This window comes from Electrophorus electricus, chromosome 9 (assembly GCF_013358815.1).
Source record: "Electrophorus electricus isolate fEleEle1 chromosome 9, fEleEle1.pri, whole genome shotgun sequence".
Taxonomy (NCBI): Eukaryota; Metazoa; Chordata; class Actinopteri; order Gymnotiformes; family Gymnotidae; genus Electrophorus; species Electrophorus electricus.
The window spans coordinates 2336772-2359362 of record NC_049543.1 but is presented as its reverse complement, the minus strand read 5'-3'; the positions used below and the strand labels follow the sequence as shown (position 1 = coordinate 2359362).

Here is a 22591-nt window from a genome sequence, read left to right as displayed (position 1 = left end):
TTCAATGAAAGCCTTTCTCTGTCCTCGGCATAACTCCTTCTGTAACTTTTTTATCCCCTACGTTTAAGGCTTAAATTCAACTATATTTTAATGTAGAATTATGAGGCACGAACTAATTCTAAGAACTTTAGGTTATTGGGTTATTTTTCGCAGCAGGCGTTCATCATTGGTGTTTAAAAATATATCGATTCGATCATACAAGTCCACAATGTAATTGGTTTCCAAGCGCCCACGCTTAGTCCCGTGGCCAATATTTTTTAATCAATAAAAATTAAAGGTTATAAGAATAGTCGGTGTGATGTAATGAACATGATCCAACTCATGCTGCATAATGATTTAAGTGGATATGAAAAAACACTTAACTTTTAACAGCTGGTTTCACTTAACCACCAAAGTTTAGAATTTAATTGCGCATTTTACGCATATATTGTAGGTTCGTTTATAGTACATTAAAATCAACCTATAAGTCATTAGCGTGTATATAGTTATTTGTAATTTCCTTCTGACTTATATACCGCTGAAGGTTTAAGAACTTTTTTTGGCTTTTTAAGAAATCGGTTTAATTGACACAAATACATTTGGCTGTAAACTGTATCTGTAAAGTCAAGGTTTTTATTAGTTTATTTATTTTAAGTATTCACCAATAACGGTGCATGAAACCAATAACAGTGCAATAAATGTTTAACTACAATAAATATAAATCAATCTCAATGTGTGCAAATCCTATTCACCGGGGAGGAGCGAATACTAATAGGGATAAAAAAGAAAAGTGGAGTGTGTGTGTGTGTGTAGGGGGAAGGGGGGGGGGGTCTAGGCCCCAAAAAGCAGCTGTTGAGTCGTAATCTCTTTTCGTGCCCTGCCACTCACCTACATTCTCTCTCCTCGTCTCGCTGCTCGCGCTCCACACACTCGCACTCCCCTGGTGCTCGCTTTCCTCGCGCTCGGCTCTTGTCTTGTTACCCCTTTCCCCAGACCCCAACCTTGACCAGATTTCTTTTGGACTATCCCCTTGTAGTTATCCCAAAGAAAAGACGGGTGCATGGATGTCAAATTGCCCTCAAAAACACCGTAAAGGATTGATTTGCAGGACTTTTCATTTGACCGATATTATTTCGGTGAGATCTGAATAGGAAACCCGCAAGCCGGGGATGGAATAAAGATGTCGTCCCTGTTGGAAAAGGGGGGAAACTACCCATTTAGACTCAGTCCATCAACCCCGAAAAAAAAAGAAAGAAAGACGCGGGACTATTCAAAGAAAAGCCCATATTCCCGTCTCACAATACTAAAGGACTTTAAATTAATATCCATGAATATTAAATCACGTTGGCCTGAAAAGGACTGAAAGAGAGACTTGACCCAGACGGTTTTGCATATTACTGCGCTCGAGCACATTATTAAAATCTACTGAATTTGAATATGCGCTTTTAATTTGATATGGTCATTGAGCGCTGTTAAACATTATTGGATATGATTGACTATTTTATTGGTATGTTGTGGTTTATTTGGTGAAGACGTTTGACTTGAAATTATGTAGCATTAAATTTAAAATCTCAAGCAGAATTTAACTATTAGAACTGACCAAAAGGTCTCCTTAAAATAAAATATTTTGAGACACGTATGGTGTTTAAATGTAGGCTACAGCAACTACAGCAAAAATAGAAGAAAATATAACATTTTAGTCTAAATTAGTAGTCTAAATTAATAGTTAATATTTTTATTTAGTATAACTACTGTAAGTATATTCATAACGTTTGTAAAAAAAAAAATGTTACCATAGTATTTTTCCCAGCAATTTTGATTTATCATACCTCTCATAAGACAAGCAGTTAACTTCTGATATTTTGAAACATTTCGGTAAAAAAAAAAAAAAGATAAATTAACTGACATAATTTTCCCTTAATCCATCTCTCCAGCTTGTTTTCATGCTGAGAATGTTGTATCCAGTTTGCTTAGCTTTTTCCCCGCCAAGCGCGGCCCAACGCGGGCCGTTTAACGGCGCAATCAAGCCTCTCAGCCGAGGCAACAGCGGGAGCAGTGCGCTCTGTGGCGAGCGCGTGGTGAGACAGGGGCTTGTTATTTTAGCGAAAACGTGGTTGTTGGATCACCAACAACCCCCCACCAACACACACACACACACACACACACACACATTCACTCTCCTCCCCTGCCTCCGTCCCCCCTTATGAGTGGCCACTCAATAAAGAGCGTGGCGTTTTTTTCTCTGGTAGAACAAGTCTATAGAACATAAGGGGAGGGTCATTAATAACTAATTACCGCAGGTCAGACCTAACGCATATAAAGCCCACCGGGACCTTGTAAAGGCGAAACATTTTCAACACTGCGCCGGATAAGAACAAATTGATTTTAAATTGCTTTCAGACTGACGCAAGCTCAGAAGCGTTTTAAATAACACATTTTCACTTTTGTATCCGACCACACACTTTTGTAACTGAAGTTTGCATCAAGAAAAGGGATAATTTATTTGCAAACCCAGGAAAAGTAGTGCCCCGCAGATTGGCAGCATCATGGGCTCCGTGTTGCCTGCAGAAGCGCTGGCACTGAAGGCTGGATTTAAACAGCAGACTCTCGCCCTGTCTGACATCATTACATCAGATATCCTGCACAGCTTCCTCTACGGCAGGTGGAGGAACGTACTCGGGGAACACCTTTTTGAGGAGAAGACCACCACCGTCAGCCCCAAGACGGCGTTTACGGCTGAGGTTCTTGCGCAGTCATTTTCGGGAGGTGAGTCTAAGATCTTTCATTTTTTCGTTAAATGTTTAAAGTCCAGGCCATCTTTTATTATAATAACAATAATAATAATAACAATAATAATAATAATAATAATAATAATTATTATTATTATTATTATTATTATTATTATTATTGTTATTATTATTATTATTATTATTGAAGAATTCGGGTATTTTTAAACATCAGCTACAAATTATTTTTAAAAAGCAAACACTATTACTAATTTATTAACTATTATTAAGTTTAATTGGAAAACAATTATTTTGTGGAGTATCAACAGCATATGTATCAGTATCATAAATCATACCGTTTGAGTGTATCCAAACTTGCGTTCAAAGATCCGTGTAATGTTCGAGCTAACAGGAACTGACTTAAATAAGGGCATTAAATTCATATGGTTAGCGTTGTGCTTGACCTGAGAAAGTTTCCAATGAGACTAGCGCTATAACCAGGAAAAAAGCTCCATTCTTCAGGATAGCCTTCATTCGTCATTCCGCGGACAGCCTTTCTTCACTCTGCTCTGGCAGTCGCTGCGCTCCCGTACCTTTTCTTTTTTTCTTTTTCCCCTCAATAGTCTTTAAAATCTGCTGTCCCGCCGGTACTATACCGTGAAAGCTAATTCTATTCACGCCATGTCAACCATCTAATCTCCTTTATTTTATTTTTTTTCTTGCTCTGAAATTCCGTGGCCTTAAAATTCCTTAAAAGTCCGAATTTCTTCCAGTGCGCATTTATTGCTCCGAAGTTTTAATGGATAACGAGTGTGCAATGAGCCATTTCTTTCAAAGCTTGTATGGCCCGTCACATTCAAACCGTAACAAATTGCGCCTTTCATACTCTTAAAGGAGTCTTTAACATTCATTTGGGTCTGGCCTTTTCGCAACTCATCGCAGTATTTTGGAGTGCCGCTGCTCCGCAAACCGTGTAAAATGCATTTAGACACCAGCTTTACTAAAACTTACTTCAAAAGTAGTAATAAAAGGATTTGAGATTGTACAACCTGAGGCACAATCAACACATTTCGTCACTGTTTTGTGTGAAATGTCTCTGCAGTTACTTCTGTATTTTTCATCTTTTCTTTTTCTTTCTATGCACATCTTTTTTAATGTCACTTATAAGACTCTGGATAAACTGCATTAACTAGGTGGCAGTGTTGACAGATACATCACACTGTTGCTACACTTTCAACTTCAGAGGTGCAGAAGCTGTCCAGCCTCGTGTTGCCCAGCGAGGTCATCATTGCGCAGAGCTCCATTCCTGGAGAGGGACTTGGTATCTTCTCCAAGACGTGGATCAAGGCAGGCACCGAGATGGGCCCGTTCACTGGCAGAGTCATCGCGCCTGAACACGTGGACCTCTTCAAGAACAACAACCTCATGTGGGAAGTGAGTTCAACAGGTGTCCGTGATATAGAAATACGCTGTAGTTAACTTGTGTAGTTTTATTAAAGAGGTTGTCTGTTGAGGTCATTGTGGAAATCATTTGTGCGTGTTCTTAGGTTTTCAATGAGGATGGGACAGTGCGCTACTTCATCGACGCTAGTCAAGAGGATCAACGCAGTTGGATGACCTACATTAAATGCGCCCGTAACGAGCAAGAGCAGAACTTAGAAGTTGTGCAGATCGGAAGCAGCATATTCTACAAAGCTGTCGAAGTGCGTTTAATTGCATTTACTACTACTATTATTACTACTACTACTAATAATAATAATAATAATAATAATGATAATATGTTTGCATTGTAAATTGGTTATGTGTATGTAGGTACATGCATATGTGAATTTTGGCACAGTGTTCTCATAATTTCTAAAGTACTCTATAATGATTTTGGAAATGTTTCCCTCTCTTTAGACAATACCGCCAGACCAGGAGTTACTGGTATGGTATGGGAATTCTCACAACACATTTTTGGGTATTCCTGGAGTTCCTGGCATAGAGGAGGAGCATCAGAAAAAACATAAGAATGGTAATACACTTTGTAATTGCCTGAGTACTACTTCAGAGCTAAAACTAAACTTCCTGACCTCACTGAGTATTGCTGACAATTTAGTTTGTCATGGAATCTACACTGTAATTTGACAGGAATTCATTCAATTTAGACATGTTTTCAGAGGAAAGTAATCTCATTATATATGTATATAATTTGTATATTTTTTATACAAATGGTGACTGACCTGCTTGCCATCACTTTGTCTTCTCCTAGAAGACTTCCATGTGTGTGACACATCGGTGTCAGGTGTACCACTCGGTACGGCGGGTCGCATGCGCTGCGTGATCTGTCACCGCGGCTTCAACTCGCGCAGCAACCTGCGCTCGCACATGCGCATCCACACGCTGGACAAGCCGTTTGTGTGCCGCTTCTGCAACCGCCGCTTCAGCCAATCGTCCACGCTGCGCAACCACGTGCGCCTGCACACGGGCGAGCGCCCCTATAAGTGCCACGTGTGCCAGAGCGCCTACTCGCAGCTCGCCGGCCTGCGTGCGCACCAGAAAAGTGCCCGCCACCGGCCGCCCAGCACGGGGTCCGTGGTGGGGCTCCAGGCCCCCTCGCCACCTCCTCCCTCCCAGCCTCCTCAAATGCCCCTCCCGGCCTCCCTGGTGCACCACATACCCACCATGGTGCTGTGAGCTGGCGAAGGCTTTCGGACAAGTGTTTTTTTCGGACGCCCAAGCACCCGGGGCGTAGGGTCTGAGTCTGCTGTGCACTTCGCCCTGACAGTGGATGCTGCGTGCTTTGCCGCCAAGGCAACGTGTTTGAACACTCGGCATGCTCGAAGGACCAGGATCTGGACCTGAGCTGTGACAGAGCGGAAGCAAGCACCAGAGGGCCGATTTGTATGTTCATGTTGAATTAGGAGAGGCAGAAATAACAGAGAGTGCTGTGTGGATGCTTTCTGCAGTCTAATGTTATCTGTTATATCTGACTCATACAGGTCAGAGCACAGTCAAGTGAGACACTCTGTGAAAGTATATAACTGATTTATCTTTGCATGCAAAGTTGTCACATTGTTAAAATGGAGCAGCAGTCTGTAAAATTGTCCCATCATGATTTAAGCCACGAAACTTCATTTATAAGCTTAAATAACAAAAAAAAAAAAAAAAAAAAGCCCACATTAATTTAAGGACAAGAGAACATAGGCAAGGTCAGTATAATCTAAACTCTCGATGGGGTACAGGCCAAAATGGGAAAGTTCTGGGAGTACTGGGCTGCTAGGCACCGCCTTGTGACCTGCATGTGACAGCCTATGTCCTCACCAGAGAGCAAAGCTTCAGAGCACAGGACTGTGTGTGAAGTATCTGTGTAAGGTATGTAAAGTAATGTGAATATCATTTTAAGATTTACTTCCACAATTTACTGAACAGTCACTTTATTTGTGTATGTATGTAAAACACAAAGGTAAATAACACTTGGCTCTATTATATTGTGTATAATATGTTTGCTGATATAAAACTCTTTGGATATTCAACTTGTATGCTAATAAATGATTACTTAATCTTGTTTAGGAAAGTCTGTTGCTTAATGTCACCTTCTATGTTAAGACTGATTTTTTTTACACATAATAACCTGTTGAAGTTTATTAAGTTAATTACAACATAATATAGAATCAAACACAAGTTGCAAAAATATTAAAAGTAAAACTTTTAATATTACCCAACAGTGTTGTGTTGGTTCAAGAGACCTAGTAAACCCAGCAAAGGTGTGTTGTTAATGGTATATGTTCATATTGTGCATTTGTGGTTCAAATCAATCTGAGCTCTGGAAAGTGACCAGTGTTTCCAAAATTGCACAACAATGAAAAACCCTAACAGCAAAGCAAATACACCTTTATGTTTGCTCCCACTGAACCATTTACAACACTGTACAAAACAAAATACAACTTAAATGATCCAGGCCAGGTTTTATTGATGAGTAAAGCCCCCTTTTTTACATAATATGGAACCAAACATTGCATTTGTTTAAAAATATGAAGTACAAAAAAAAAAAACAAAGTCCACTCAATATAAATCTAAAGTAATACCAACAATAATACAACAACTATACAACGACAGCAACCATAACAAATAATTGTAATAATGTCCTTACTGAACATATTAAAGCAAAACAAACAACACATTTCACTTTAAGGCTTTGTTCAGATACAGTGTAAAATACTGAACCCTTTTCAGAAGGGGGTCACAGAGACCATATCCTCACACAAACAGTTGACCAAGCTATGTGTTAGAGGTTCATGTGTCCCGATAAAACATGCAGTTTCACAGTGTTTCTTTTCCTCCAGTGAGCTCCATGTTGGACTCTACAGCGTCGGTGTAGCTCAAGGTCCATGCGCTTTCACAGCTATAGTTTTTTGGCCAGTTTTGCATCACAAGACCTTTGGACAGATGATTGACTGACAGCAAACAAAAGCTCCAGTAACACTAAATGCACAGCGACTCTCAATCCACAGCCTTGGGCTTCACATTGCACTGAGTGGACTTCACAGTTTAGGATGGGCCTTGTATTTCTGTTTTGTATTATGCATCTGCTGTGGTGGACTGTGGCTCAGAAGCAAATGTAAGTGCTTAATGTTCTGAACCTGCATATTCCTCTTTTGCTTTAAACATTTCCATTTTAATCCATAGTGTGCAATGAGTTTAAATAATTAAAATAAACTACATTATGTTTGAACATCTAAGATTGAGGTAATTTTGGTATTATTGCTCAAAGGTCTGCAATTCACACCAAGACATTGAAAAAGATTATTATTATTAGTAGTAGTAGTAGTAGTAGCATTTCTATTATTATTATTATATTGGTGGTGGTGATGCTGTGAATCAATGGTTCAGGTTGCTTTTAAGCAGTTTCGTAGTGATAAAACAGTAAATTCGTACAATACATACGTTATTTGTTTCTTATTTGTTGTCATGTGACACACTAGCTTCTCTCACATATCAGTCCAGCCTTCAACACACTACTAATTGTTATTGAGAAATTAACACTGACTTCATATGTACAGCATTTGTTGTGGGAGCATTACTTATATTACTTTATTATATTGAGTGCTGCTTGTTTCATAGGTTCCTCATCACAACACCCAGAGTGCTGCGTGTTGATGCTTCTGAGACAGTGGTGGTACAGTTGTTTGGATATGACCAAGAGACCACAGTCCAACTTTACCTTAAGGATACTGTTGCCCCAGGAGGCAGGACGTTCTCATCACATTCTCTAACACTAAACGCCCAGAACAATTACCAGGCTGCAGCCACATTACGGGTACTAATGATGCATGCCATTAAATAAATAGAAATCTAAATTTATATATATATATAATATTTATTTAGGCTTTAAGAACAGCTTTCTGAATAGTAGTGACATCAGCCATTTTAAATTTTACATTTCAAATGGCCTGAAAAAGATAACAAAATTCAGGTTTAACCAAGTTTATTCAGTCTTAATAAAAACTGCGCCATTAGTTTCACAAATTCAGTTTTAAATATTACATGGAACCATTAGGAAAATGTTTGTGAAAACCACATATTTTGTGTTATGTGCACAAACATCAATGATGTAATTTAATGAGTTATTAAGAATGTTCCAGCTTCTTGGACAAAATGTTTCTATATATCCTCCGCAGCATCCAAAGTCAACCAAAAGCCCTTTTTGAAAGTTCCCCAGTATCCCTGTCTGAATAGAGCTAACTCGGTTCCCTCAGATTTTCCAGGACATAAGAAAAGAAGACACTAAGGTGTACCTGGTAGCAGTCTCTCCATCCTCCACTGAGTTCATGACGGTTCCAATCACTCGTGACAGCGGCTTTCTCTTTGTCCAGACTGACAAGCCTCTATACACACCAGAACAGAAAGGTCTGTGTATTGGGAATTGTGCATGTCATGTTTGCAAATGGATGTGCAAATTTTAAGTGTGTGCGTGTGTCTGTCTGTGTGTGAGAGGGAGAGACAGAGAGGAAGAGAGACAGGTCATGTTATGTTTTCCTCCCACTGTAGTTGAGGTGCGTATATATTCCTTCACTGAAGAGCTCAGGAAGTCTAGTAGACCTGTTACTCTCACATTTATGGTGAGCTCTCCTCCTCAAAATTATGACTAATATCAAGTTTAATTTTATTTTATAGATCTATATTCACGATAATATTTGTATGTTGTAGGACCCTGATGGTACCAAGGTGGAAATTATTGAGCTTAAGGACATCAATGGTGTGAAACCACTGCTTCCACCATTTAAAATACCCCTGAAACCTAAGTGCGTATTAATGCATAATTATAAGTTAACCAGTGATAGTGTTTTGTGCTATTACAAGACCTAAGACTGTTAGTAATGCTAAATCGCCATCTTCAGGTTTGGAGTTTGGAAAATAGAGGCCGCTTACTCGTATAACTTCAGCACAACTGCTACAGCTGAATTTGAAGTAAAAGAATATGGTAACAACATTTTCACAGTTGCCTTCTAAGTACTCCACAGAGTATTTTTTATGCTGTAAATGATGGCAGCTAAACTTTGATTCCTAGTGCTCCCGAGCATTTCAGTCCAAATACAGCCAGAGATGAACTATGTCAGCGCAGCCAACATTGAGGCCTTCAGGCTCAAGATATTTGCCAAGTGGGTTTCCTTTGTCTCAACCCTGATCAAACCACATAGCTTAAACTTTTGCTGGATATATACAAATGTTATTATTGTACCTCATCGTTATGGAGATGTTTTCTCTCTTTCACAATTAAGTAAAGCTATCCAAGTAGCCTAATTAGTAGTCAGGAACTTGTTAACTATGGTTTGTCTTTGTGTGTGTGTGTGTGTGTGTGTGTGTGTGTGTGTGTGTGTGTGTGTGTGTGTGTGTGTGTGTGTGTGTGTGTGTGTGTGTGTGTGTGTGTGATTTCTCTGTTTTCAACTTGAGATATGTGTATGGAGACCTAGTCAGTTCAGCAGATGTCTTCCTAAAGTTTGGATATATCAGCAACGATGAAGTAGTCATGATACCTTCTACATTAAGAAGTTATAAGGTGATTCCTCACCTAAATGGCATTTCTCAAAGTGAAAATTAATATGATGAATGGCAATAATTAATATGCAAAACAGGCAAAGAAGAAGAACTCTAAGGAGCTCCGCCCTAACTGGGATATTTCCACTTTCAGATGGATAATGGTGAACTGGAGGTTGTATTACACATCAAGCATGCTCTGTCCAGTATGGATTCTGGACCTCTGGACCTAAGAGAAATGAGCAACCATTTTCTTCGTGTGGTGGTTTTGCTCCAAGAGTCAACTGGTCAGTCTCAGAACCTGTTTCAAAGGATTTATTTTTTCAAAAGTATTAGTTATGAATGTGTGGAAAATGTAACGATGATAATAGTATCGCACCTTGTTAGTCATCACAGTGTTTTACTCTTTTCCAAATCTCTCTTCTGATCACTGCCAGGTGGTATATCTCAGGAGGCCGTTCTGTCCAATGTGAAGTTTGTGCATGCGCCCTTTAAACTGAGTCTGACTGCAACTCCACCATATATTAAACCATCTCTGCCATACAACATCAGAGTAAGCACTGCCTTCAAAACTATAATAAACTCTAATAAACTCTGGCAAAACCTATAATAATCTCTGGCAAATACTCAGACAAATCTGTCAAATATCTACAACTTAAGAATGGTGGTGTTGATGTTGTTGCTATTGTTATGATGTTTCTGACAAGGTTTGGCTCTTTGTGTTTGGCCTGTAGGTCTTGGTGAAGGACCCACTCGGTGTACCAGTGAGAGATGTTCCCGTGAAAGTACGGGCAACATTAACTACAAATGAACAAGAACAGGTGCCTCTCAAATTCTTCGGACACCAGTATGAAGTGATGCAGTCCTCACGTCAGGATGGAGTTGCCTACTTCGTTTGCAATATTCCTAATAACGTGGAAAAAGCTGAATTTACTGTGAGTAAACTTTTTTTTAAGCGTACCAGTAAAAAAACAAACAAAAAACAATCCAATCTTGCCCTTTGCTCACTCCATTCTGATTCTTTGCCAGTTTGAGACTGCTGATCAAAATTACCCTCCAGAAAGCCAGGCGGGACTTGTACTTAGCACTGTAGCCTACAAATCCATCTATCATCGTTATCTGTATATTGATTTACCTTCGGAATCCTCCGCCTTTGATGTGAACAACTATGTGAATATGAAGATCTACTTTCACTATCGTGACTATCTACCACTGAAGAGCTTCAGTTATCAGGTGTAGCATGCCTAGTGACATTAAAATTCCCCTATTACTTCACACACACACACACACACACACACACACACCTAAAATACTCGGAAATGCTTCTGTAAGAGATAGAATACTTACATTTTCATCCATGCATTCATTTATCCATTCGCCTCTTGTTCGTATGACTCATAGATCGTATCAAAGGGGAAAGTGGTAAAGTTTGCGACTGTGCAGCGTGTAAACGACAAGGTCCAGAACATCAACTTTAAGGCGACTGCGGACATGGTGCCGTCTGCCCGCCTGCTGGTCTATTACATCCTGTTTGGAGAGGAGAGAGCCGAGCTGGTGGCAGACTCCGTGTGGTTTGAAGTCAAGGCCAAATGTGTCAATGGCTTAGAGGTAATGTCACAGACATTTCATGGCTGTTATATCATGTCACTGAATTTGCACTAGAGGACACCCTGAGTGTGATTTGTTTGTTTGTTTTGTTTTTTGTTTGTTTGTTTGCTTAGACATTCTTAAGTACAACAAGTATTAAACATAATCAAATATCTAGTTGTCATCAAATATCTAGATGTCATTTTTTGACAACTACTATCCTGGATCAAGCCTAGTATAGCATTAAAAATGCTCCCCTTCCACCGGTCAGGTGGTATGTGGGAGTTCTTCAATTGTGCACTGTTTGTAACCACATCTATGTTAAGCACACACCTGCATCGGTTTAGTCTCATTTGTGTATATTTAAACCCTTGTTAGTGTGTGCCTTGTGAGTCATTGGTCGTGTTCATGTTCATGTTGTTCCTGTTTGTAAGTTCGCTTTCACAGTTTGCGTTATACGTGAGTGCCGGTGTCTGTATCGTTTGTCAATAAACGTTTGTCTCTGTCGAGCAAGTCTGTGTGTCCTGCTCCGTGCCCTGCCTTTACAAATATAAACATGCCAGAAGTACTTTGCATCAATTTAAAAAAGAAGCGCTCCACTTTGATAGTATTGCTTAGCTTACTGTAGTGCAGAAATCTTGCCATTTTTTCTTGCTGCTTAGGTGAAGCTAGCATCCCCTTGGAGGAAGTACAAACCTAAAGACAAGGTCCAACTGTCCCTGACGGCTAAGAGAGAGAGTGATAGCTCCCTGGTGGCGCTGTCAGCTGTAGACATGGCCCTGTACAACCTCAGAGCCAACGACAAAGACCAACTGAACACGGTGAATACTCCCACTCCCATTCATTTCCAGTTCGCAGAAACGACAATGCAGGTGAGTCACAGTGCCGGTCTCTTTCTCACAGGTGCTGAGACACTTTGACCAGCGAGACCTGGGCTGTGAGGGGGGAGGAGGCATGGGCAGCATGGACGTCTTCCGACGTGCTGGTGTTGATTTCTTAACCAACGCAGATGTCCAGGCTCCGAGGACACGTAAATAACAGCATGTCAATGGAAACATGTAACACCGGTGTACAGTTGGATGGCCCAGTAATTGCACTTTACTTTAAAGCAAGTCAAGCAGCAGACATTTGTGTAATTTGTGAAAAGGGCTGGCCTTCTTTTCCAGGTGAGGACTGCACAGCTATGGTCAGACCCAAACGCTCCACTTCTTTACTCAAGAAGCAGCTGAGTGAAAAGGGTGAGCTGACACACGCTCAGTTAATCAAAACGCAATTGATCAGCCGTGTTAGAACCCATCTCAGTAGAAATGTTACATCATCACTGAAAGCCGGCAAGACCCTGCCTAAATGGCACAAATCTGTTTGTCTTCAGACGTAAAGGAGGCAGAATTCAGCACAGTCTAGCGCGTTTCCTGTTCAAAGACATATAATTCAACTCAAAACAGAATTACCGTGCTTAGTTGGTGTGTTTGGGCAGGAAAGACACCAAACTGTGCTGGAATCCAGCCCTAGACAAGAAATTGTCGTGCTTGGACAAAATTTGACTCATCTGAAAGGAGGCCTAGAAAACTGTGGTAGCAGACAGTAGATGACTGTGCTATGACATTGTTGCGGATGACTCTGGGTTGACAGTTAGTCCCATGTAGCCAGGGATTCCCATATGAGTGTGTAACTATTTCATTGTACTGGGTAGAAGTTTCAGGTGAAACCACTAGTGTTGATGATGTAGCGATCTCTGTGAATGAAAATGGTGATTTCTTATGTTTGCTTCAGAAACATTAGGGTCCGTTTCAGTACGATTGTGTTGCTGTTCTGAAATTGTTTCAAATTGCACTTCTTCTTTGACCTGACAGTTTCTGTCGCCTCTAGTTGATCAATACAGGGTAAACAATTCTCACTGCCTAGCTGGAACTACCTGTAGTCTGACCCTGGCCACCAGCTATCATCTCACCAGGCGATTACCAGCTTAAGACTGACCTAGTGTGCTGTCAGTCTGTGTGTTACAGAACAACAAATTCCTGTGAATCACAGACTGGATTAGGATTCACTGACAAATCGCCTGATGTTTGCTCAGAACGATCTTGAGTAATAGACCTAAGTACTATGTTATATTAAATGTAAATCTCGATGCATAACAGAATGCTCAGGTTGGTGACACATGGCATCAGGGTCCACAACACAAGGTGTTCCATTACATTTATATTTATGGAATTTGAAAGATGCCCTTATGTGTGTGTAAAAGATACCTTTAAAAAGTGCTTTAGTCTGACCCTATAGCTGTAGAGGAAGCCACCGATCTGAAGTTTTTAGCTTCATGATTGTTCTACTTGCTAACTCCTACAAAAGCTTTCAGAAATCTTAAGGAGCAATTCGAGGGCCAGAAACAGGTCCTCATCACTAAGTTGCTGGTTGCGACGGTCACATACTGCATTAACGCTGGAAGCGCGAATCGCAAGATTTAGATGCTGTGGAAATGTTTTTTTCATTACTGTGAATGACTACGGGCTGCAAAAGTCATATTTAGTCACATCATACAAGCAGATCATACATAATTTTGCGATGTTTTTTTTTCACGTCATTCCGCGATTCTTTCAGATGATATCAGCATGACCGCTGTGAGAAAGAAACGCTCCACTCTTCCCCTGAATGACCTGTTTGAGGAAAAAGGTGATTTTCCTCTGTTTGTTGTGAAACTTTAGAGCCCATCTCAGTGACACTGTGCTGCTGCTGCTGCTGCTTTTGGAAGAGAACTAACAGTTTCTGTGTCCTGTAGCCAAACAATACAAGGAATATAAATCGTGCTGCTTAACTGGAACTGACAGCGTCCCCACCCTGGAGACATGTAACGATCGCACCAAGCGGCTGAAAGTCCCAGACCCACTGTGTAAGAAGGTTTTCTTCCAGTGCTGCAAATATGCCCAGCAAGTTCGTCAGGATAATGAGGAATTGATCATCCTTAGTCGTTCGGGTAATAAATGATTTTATTTCTTTTTTTAAAAAAACTGCATTTTTATGGTAACTTGAATGTATTGGATTTATTCAAAAGATAAGAATAAATGACTTCGATAGCTCTGTTTTACCTGCAGAATTGCAGTTCTTGAACGATTTGAAGTCAGCTGAAGTTCGCAGTTACTTCCCAGAGAGCTGGCTATGGGAGGAGCATGAAATGGACAAGTGAGGAGTTTCCTGTAACTTCAGCCACATAATCCATATCACTTATTCTAACCTTGGTCAATCATATTTTATTCATTCATTTAATAAACAATTACATTTTTATTTTAAAAATCAGTAGCCTCTTTTATACACATTATTTCAAACTGAATTTAAAATTTGATTAAATCCTGTTGTAGGTCAGGTTTGCTAAGCGTCACAAAAGGTCTTCCAGATTCTCTTACAACATGGGAAATTAAAGCTGTCGGGGTGTTCAGCAACGGTGAGATAATGCAACTGCTCTTTCTTAGCACCCCCAGGTGGTAGGCGAGAGAAGTACATTCGGTAACGCCTACCGACTGCTGACGATTGTCCAAATGCAAAGGGGGCCCGGCCAAACAAAAATAAATCCGTGCTAAATCTTTTAAATGAACTAATTCATATTAAATATGACATAATGAATTTTCATGAAGATGCTTGCTGTTTTAGATGGAAATGTTGCACTAAGGTTTTCGTACTGTACGTCTCTGCAGGGATTTGCGTGGCCGATCCCTTGGAAGTCTCTGTGTCTCAGGCTGTAAGTGTGAATGTACCTTTGCCATACTCTATGGTGCGTGGAGAACAGATTGAGCTCAAGGGCTCAGTCTACAATCAGCACAATGCAGACACAATGGTAAGATTTCCAACTTATTATTAATAGCTTCTGCCTTTTTTCACCAAATAAATGTTTCCACAAGATAAATGGTTCAGAACGCATCCTGCATCGTGGTATTTGCATCACTATATCTTTCCTTCTCTCTGTTGCTCTATTTCAGTTCCGCGTAACCCTGTCGGCATCAGACGGGGTGTGTGTTTTTCGTGGAGTACTGATGACAGACGACGGCGACCCACATGTTAACAAGGGCAGGATTGAGGCCCATTCGGTGGCTCTGATCCGTTTCTTTATCATGCCGTTAGAAGCTGGTATTCATAAACTCAGCTTCACGCTCACAACCAAGTGGGGACAAGAGACGGTGGTCAAGACTCTGAGAGTAGTGGTGAGAACAGACGAAAAGAGGACGAAAAGCTCAACCAGATCCACCTTTTCACTATGTTGTATTTGTGCAATGTTTCTGATGTGTGGTATTGTTTCTACAACCAAACTCATTAGTTGCTTTATGTTACTTTGACTTGTACAGCCAGAGGGCATCAGGAAGGAGACACTGGTTGGGGGTAGACTGGATCCGCAGGGTGTGTATGGTAAGAGCTCTGATACAGTTCAGCTTAACAATGACTAATAATAACGACGTCAGCCTGCTTCTAAAAAAAAACCATTTACATTTACTCACAAATAACCAAAAACACTTGTGCTTTTTATCAGGCCAATCTAAAACTCGTCTTGAGCTCCGAAATTCTCTTCCTCCAAATCTTGTACCCAAGTCAACTGTGGAGCGGCTTCTAATGGTTAATGGTATGTAGGCTATGCGTCAAATGCCTGGTTTGAAATGTCATGCAGTGGCGCATTCTGCTGGTGGCCAGAATTAAAAGGTTTTAAACTCAGGACAAAGCAAATTTACACTCAGTGCAATTGATGTGATAGTGTGACATAAACATAAGCCTCCGTCTTGACATCATGCGTGAGCAAATGTCCAGTCAGCAAGCTCATCGTCCCTCCCTCTGACCAGGTGAAGTGCTTGGGGAACTGCTGTCCATCATCACTGAGTCGAAGGGCATTTCGCAGCTGACGAACCTGCCCAGAGGCTCGGCCGAGGTGGAGCTCACTGGGTTTCTTCCCATCATCTACGTGTACGATTACCTGGAGCAAACGGAGCAGTGGGGCCTGCAAGGAGACGCTGTCAGCAGCACAGTCTTAAAGAGAAAGATGAAAGAAGGTAACGTATGCTTTACTCCAGACTGGAAGAGGAACATAGAATAGCTCTAGAGGGGAGTGTAATAGCTCTAGAGTAGAGTAGAATAGATCTAGAGGGGAGTGTAATAGTTCTAGAGGAGAGTAGACTAGATATGGAGGAGTGTAGAATAGCTCTAGAGGGGAGTGTAATAGCTCTAGAGTAGAGTAGAATAGATCTAGAGGATCATAGAATAGCTCTAGAGGGGAGTGTAATAGCTCTAGAGTAGAGTAGAATAGATCTAGAGGGGAGTGTAATAGTTCTAGAGGAGAGTAGACTAGATATGGAGGAGTGTAGAATAGCTCTAGAGGGGAGTGTAATAGCTCTAGAGGACAGTAGAATAGATCTAGAGGAGCATAGAATAGCTCTAGAGGGAAGTGTAATAGCTCTAGAGGAGTTTTCTGAGGCTGTAGCATTATAGATTTACCATTGCTTCCCTTGCTAACCAATACAAAGGCTTTCTATTAAGGTGCAATTCAAGAAACAAAAAGGGGGGTTCCTGGTTTTTTAATGGGTGTATCATCATACATTCTATTATGCTGTAAGCACAAATGAAAGGAAAGTAATTACAGTAGTAAAGGGCAGATTTAAATACATTTGTCGCTTCTTCTAGGTGTCACCTCTATCATGTCATTTAAGTCTGAGCGGGAGCACAGCTTCAGCTTATGGAAGAACAAGGAACCCAGCACCTGGTAAGTAAAACTCTGCAGGAGTGATTGTTTTCTGTCTTCTTTACTTCTGTTATGTGAACTAAACAAGACCAAGCTCATGACATCTCAGTTTTAAGACTTAAATCTATTAGAGAATTTACTCTAATTGATACCGGTCTTGCAATGATTTTGCTATAAATATTTTGGGAAACCAGGCAAAGGTGTTAAATCGATATACTTTCTACTGTAATGCATAGAACTTTATTGTTACAGTGTTTTGAGGAACTCGCCTTTGGCTGAGCTGAAGTGACATGCAGCTGAACTGTTAGTGAATGTATTGTAACAAAATTCCTGTCTAGGTTGACTGCTCTTGTAGTGAAGACTCTAGCGAAAGTGGACGAATACATGACAGTGGATCATGATATACTGTCCAAAACAGTCCGCTGGCTGCTTACAAAGCGTCAGAGTGCAGATGGTTCCTTTACTGAGCAATCCAACTACAAGCCTTCAAAACTCATGGTAAACTCGTCAAACTCTTTTCGATTTTATATTGCCGTGAATCCTGTGCCAAAAAAGATTTATCCGATTTCCTTTTTTTTTTTTCAACCTTGTCCGTAATGATCCAACAGAAGATTGAGTTTCTCATTTGCAAATACATTGTAAATGATCCAAACCAACAGCAGAAGTCAAACCAACAGCAGTGGTTCTGTTTTATCAGTCGAGAGTCAGTGTGGATGCAAGATTCTCTACAATGTGATTATTACATACCTGATCTAATTTACTACAGTTTGTTAATAAAGCAGTCCAGTCAGTGTTTGAGCTGAATCAGGTGTAGTACCTTTTTGAGAGCTAAAATCTCAGCCCACACCAAGGACACTCTTAATAGCATCGTGAACAAGGATATTGCTAGCATCTGTTTCTGTCAGGTTGTTTCCCTTTTTAAAGGGTGCAGGGGCTGATGTCACTGAACAAACGGTGTTCCTCACGTCATTTGTGGTAATCGGGATCAGCCACGCCTTGGCAGTCCCCAAGTCCAACTTACAGGTACAGGTAGTGCACGCCTTCATTCTCCTGGGTACTCCACTCCAATGCCTTGGCAGTATTGATCCGCTGCAGTACTTCGTGGCTGGGTAACGTGAAGTCTGTCTCACCAGTTCTATCAAAATGCTGTGGAGAAGTCAGCGCAGTTCCTGTCTTCACAAGTGCCGAAAGTGAAGAGTTTGTATGTGAGAGCCATAGCAGCCTATGCCCTGATGCTCGTCGACCACAGCGGCCAACCTGCAGTTACTCTATATGAGCAACTTAAGAAAGAGGCCAGCGTGAAAGGTAAAGAGCTATTTTATCAGCTACCACTCAAAAAAATCTTTCACTGGATACTTCTGTGTAATAATAATTGCTGTGCCATGCTTTATTTCATGAGTTCAGGCAACCCAGTAAGTGTGCGGTTCTGGGAAGAGAAGGATGCCCCTAAGGATCCACTGAAGCCAAACAGAGCCTCTGCAAAAACGTTGGAGACCACAGTCTACGTCCTGCTCAGCACGTTACTGCAAGGACACATGACATATGCCAAGCCTATTCTTAACTGGCTGACCCAGGATCAGCGGTATGGGGGAGGCTTCCACTCAACGCAGGTATTCAGCCAAGAATACTTCATCCAAAAATAGCTTACGTAGCTAAAACTCATTAAAGGGAAGCACAGATCAGTGTGCCTAGAAATAGTAGCAACGGTGCCTGCAATTTTTTAGTCACTGCCACAGAAGTGTTTTGGGGTTTCTAAAACTTACAGATACCCTTCTATTATTTAGGAATCCTCTTGGCATAAACATATAAATACATAATGAAACAAGAAAGTCTTGTACAAAGAAGAACATATTACCATAGTCTATATGGCCTCTAAGCAAATGACAGAAAGTGATGGGGAAAAGATAAGCCTGCCACCACCATTACCACAGACATGTCTTAGTTATAGTTACTGCTCTCTTCTGCATGCTAAGATCATCATTTCATTGTAAACAATTCCCACAATGATTCCCATTACTGTTCCCCAGGATGCTGTTCTAACACTGGAAGCCATGACCAAGTATAGAATCACAGCCCAAAACGCCTTTTTAAAGATGGAGGTTGATGTGTCATATAGAAAGAAAGGTAACATTGGTGGCATCTCTCTGAGCCAAATTAACCCTGTAGGGAAACCGATAGAGGTAAGATATTTCCTGCCTTGCAGCATGTACGTGTTCCAATAGTTATGCTCATAAAAACACATCCTAGTCTGTGTGGTTATTTTTCAAAGGTAGCCTATGCTGATGACATCATACTGAAAACAGGATTCAGTTCTGGGGTGTCATTTGCTACTGTAAGTGAGTGTCATGCATATGCATATGTCAGCTAACCATGAATATGTGATTGATCTCTTTTGGATGCAATTTTGGCCTTAGAAATTTAGCTAGATGATTTTTTAAAAATGAGATAGATCAGGACATTTTTTTCTGCCCCTTCATTAAAAAATGAAAATGCATAGTGTGAACACTTTTACATCCCTTTTCATTACAGCTGAAAACGGTGTACTATGAAACAACAGACAGCAATGATAACTGTCACTTTGACATATCCATAGATATCCATCCCCGTCAACCATATTCCAAAGGTATGTTTGAGTTACACTCAGATTTCCATAATATGAGTGTAACTTAATTTCTTTAAAAATTATTATGGCGTAATGAATAAGATGCTCTTCTGTTTCACCAGATCCTATGCAGCTCTCACCACGAATTGTTGCTTGTGCCAAGTAAGTACATAAGCACATAAGAAAGTCAGAAATCAACCAGTGTGATTTTGAGTATCTCAGTTGTAAAGATCTCAGTGGTCTGAACTATCCAGGTATAAGCCACGTGAAAACGAGGTTGAGACAGAGGCAGGGCACACAGTCATGGAAATTGATCTGCCCACTGGTGTGACACCTATCGAGGATGACCTACGAAGAGTGAGAGAACTTCCTCAGCCATCTCCTCTGTGTTGCACCTGCGTGCCTCACATATCTAGCATGATTATAATAAAGAAAAACTGTAACTGCTCTCCTTCTACCTGTTGCAGTTTAGGGATGGACTTGAGAGTTATATCTCCGACTATGAAATAAAGGGCGGCCAACTTATTCTCCAGATCGATTCGGTATGTAAAACTACTAATATCCTAATCATCCACAATTAAATCTACATTATACATCTATAACCATTTGTGAATGTCTTTTTGTTCCTGCAGAGTGCTTCTCTTTCTTCTCACTTGTCTTTTAGATACCATCAGACGAGTTCTACTGCATGGGCTTCCGGATTCAAGAGCAGTTCCATACGGGCATGAACAGTGCCTCTGTGTTCAAAGTGTACGAGTTTCACGATCCTGGTAAAGTGTGTCCATAAAGGGTACTCTGCTCCATTCATACTCATCCTCATAGTCATCATACAGGCGATGTCATAGTCATGATATGCTCAAAGTCCGCATATAGGTGATGACTTCAAAGAGACATGTCCTTTCTAAGTAAATGAATAGCTTATGCCACATGCTGCATTATAAGCACATACACTTGGTTTTTTTGCAGACAATCTGTGTATGAAGTTCTACCACTCACAGGGTCGCAAGCTTCTCCGACTCTGTGATGGTGACCAGTGTCAGTGCATGGCAGGTAATTGACTAAGGTCATGTGCTTAAGTGGGTTAGGACAAACAGAATCAGGTAGTTTCAGATCATTAGCAGCATTTACTAATCCAAATTCCATAGCAAAGAGCCTTGATGTGAGAGTCTCAAAGAGGTTCACTTACCTGTTCAAGGCAAAACCTGAGCATTCATTTACACAAAAAGCATCACTGGTAATAAGTGCAGAGAAAGGAAAAATATTTGATTGGATTTAAAAGGCTGTATTTTTTGCAGATATACGTTCTGATTAGTGAGGATCACAGTGAAACATACTAACTGTCCGATACACTGATATTGGTTAGCATTTATTTCTGCACCGTTGCTTGTCTCCCAAAGCGGAATGCTGCCACTTCAAGGCCAGCAGTGATCCAAGCATTACTGTTGATCAGAGGATGCAGGATGTGTGTAAAGGCAAAGACAGCATAACATATGGTACACACACACACACACACATACACATACATATACAGATACACATACATACACTCACACACACACACACACACACTCACATATACAGATACACATACATACACTCACACACACACACACACATATATACACACACACACACACACACACACATACACATACATATACAGATACACATACATACACTCACACACACACACACATACACATACATATACAGATACACATACATACACTCACACACACACACACACATATATATACACACACACACTCACATATACATATATATATATATATATATATATATATATATATATATATATATATATATATATATATATATGACGTATTTCTCTGTTTATCTCTCTCAGTTTTTAAGGTGACAGTTACTTCGACTGAAACAGAGGGGGATTTTCTGACATACTATGCAACGGTGGATCAAGTCCTTAAGAAAGGTGGGCACAGATGTGCTGTACACAGGCTGTGAGATGTTGATGCACTTTCTTTCTGAAAGTTACTGAAAATGACCATTCCAACTGTACATGGACCACAGGATCAGAAGACATTGTAAAAGACACGGAGGTCAGCTTTGTAAAGAAGGCAAGTTGCAGCTCAACAAATCTGGAAATTGGCAAGCAGTACTTAATAATGGGTGCAGAGATCATGCAGCTTCGGGTGCAACGCAGATACAAGTGAGTTTTTAAACAGTAGTCTTGCCAGGCCTTTTACCTGCCCATAAGCCCATGTCAAACTACTCCTTTAAAGACACTAGCCAAAGATCAAAGACATGGAGAACAAACGTTTAAACAGTTGAGCACATGTGCTTTAGAATTTTGCCTTTTTTGTCAGGTATACATTTCCTTTGGACTCACAAGCTTCAGTGGAGTGGTGGCCATCTGATTCTGACTGCCAGAGGGGCCCTTGCCAACATCATGCCAAAGTTTTAGACGATTTTGAATTTGAGTACCTACTTAATGGCTGTGAAGGGATTGTTTAAGTGTAAACTGACTTTACACTATAGATAAACTCTATAAATCCTGTCAACCTTGTTTAGACAACAATAATTGTTTTTCATGCACATGTCTTAAAAACCATGCATCAAATAAGATGTTTATGACTATTTTTAAAAGGAATAAGACAAATTCCTGACTACTTGACATAGTAAATCAAATAAAATGATGCATATTCAAACATGTTAATTAACTTGTTTTGAAGTTGTATTTTGGGAAAGGTTCTGTAAAAATAAAGCAAAACAATAAATAATAGACTATGTGAATAAGTGTTTGATCCTTTTTGTGCAGGAATCTAGTTATTCTTACAATATACACTTATCTAGTATCTCACTGGTTCTCAGATGGCTTTAACCTCTTCTTCTAACATAAATTGAAAACGTGTGTATGTATATGTACGTGTGTGTGTGTGTTTAGTTAAAATTTGAATTTAAATTTTAATTAAACATTTTAATTTGAGATGTCAT

General features: G+C 40.3%; 2 protein-coding genes across 2 annotated transcripts; both read left to right on the top strand.

The window, feature by feature from the left end:
- The first annotated feature begins 2410 nt into the window (after window positions 1-2410).
- prdm12b (PR domain containing 12b) lies at window positions 2411-5608 on the top strand. The gene is made up of 5 exons (XM_027003071.2): window positions 2411-2745; window positions 3949-4139; window positions 4253-4408; window positions 4605-4719; window positions 4957-5608. The coding sequence occupies exons 1-5, from the start codon at window positions 2526-2528 to the stop codon at window positions 5379-5381; spliced, it is 1107 nt and encodes a 368-aa protein (XP_026858872.2). The 5' UTR covers window positions 2411-2525; the 3' UTR covers window positions 5382-5608.
- A 1632-nt stretch (window positions 5609-7240) lies between these two features.
- On the top strand, window positions 7241-22111 carry c5 (complement component 5). Its single transcript, XM_035529989.1, has 42 exons — window positions 7241-7305; window positions 7809-8004; window positions 8444-8594; window positions 8736-8806; window positions 8895-8989; window positions 9086-9168; window positions 9256-9346; window positions 9639-9744; window positions 9877-10009; window positions 10160-10275; window positions 10457-10657; window positions 10752-10955; window positions 11124-11330; window positions 11972-12130; window positions 12213-12339; window positions 12476-12547; window positions 13905-13976; window positions 14083-14277; window positions 14396-14483; window positions 14660-14742; window positions 14993-15132; window positions 15275-15496; window positions 15638-15698; window positions 15820-15909; window positions 16124-16330; window positions 16959-17037; window positions 17355-17514; window positions 17941-18039; window positions 18150-18321; window positions 18421-18626; window positions 19044-19196; window positions 19286-19348; window positions 19546-19639; window positions 19741-19780; window positions 19873-19975; window positions 20086-20160; window positions 20283-20388; window positions 20585-20668; window positions 21016-21111; window positions 21486-21569; window positions 21668-21806; window positions 21964-22111. The coding sequence occupies exons 1-42, from the start codon at window positions 7241-7243 to the stop codon at window positions 22109-22111; spliced, it is 5136 nt and encodes a 1711-aa protein (XP_035385882.1).
- The last annotated feature ends 480 nt before the right edge of the window (window positions 22112-22591 follow it).

Coding starts and splice junctions, on each gene's coding strand:
- c5 (XM_035529989.1), top strand. CDS start 7,241: ATGGGCCTTGTATTTCTGTTTTGTATTATGCATCTGCTGTGGTGGACT. Junction 12,340..12,475: donor TGTCCAGGCTCCGAGGACAC/GTAAATAACAGC, acceptor CTTCTTTTCCAG/GTGAGGACTGCACAGCTATG. Junction 15,133..15,274: donor AGCACAATGCAGACACAATG/GTAAGATTTCCA, acceptor GCTCTATTTCAG/TTCCGCGTAACCCTGTCGGC.
- prdm12b (XM_027003071.2), top strand. CDS start 2,526: ATGGGCTCCGTGTTGCCTGCAGAAGCGCTGGCACTGAAGGCTGGATTT. Junction 4,409..4,604: donor TATTCTACAAAGCTGTCGAA/GTGCGTTTAATT, acceptor CCCTCTCTTTAG/ACAATACCGCCAGACCAGGA. Junction 4,720..4,956: donor TCAGAAAAAACATAAGAATG/GTAATACACTTT, acceptor GTCTTCTCCTAG/AAGACTTCCATGTGTGTGAC.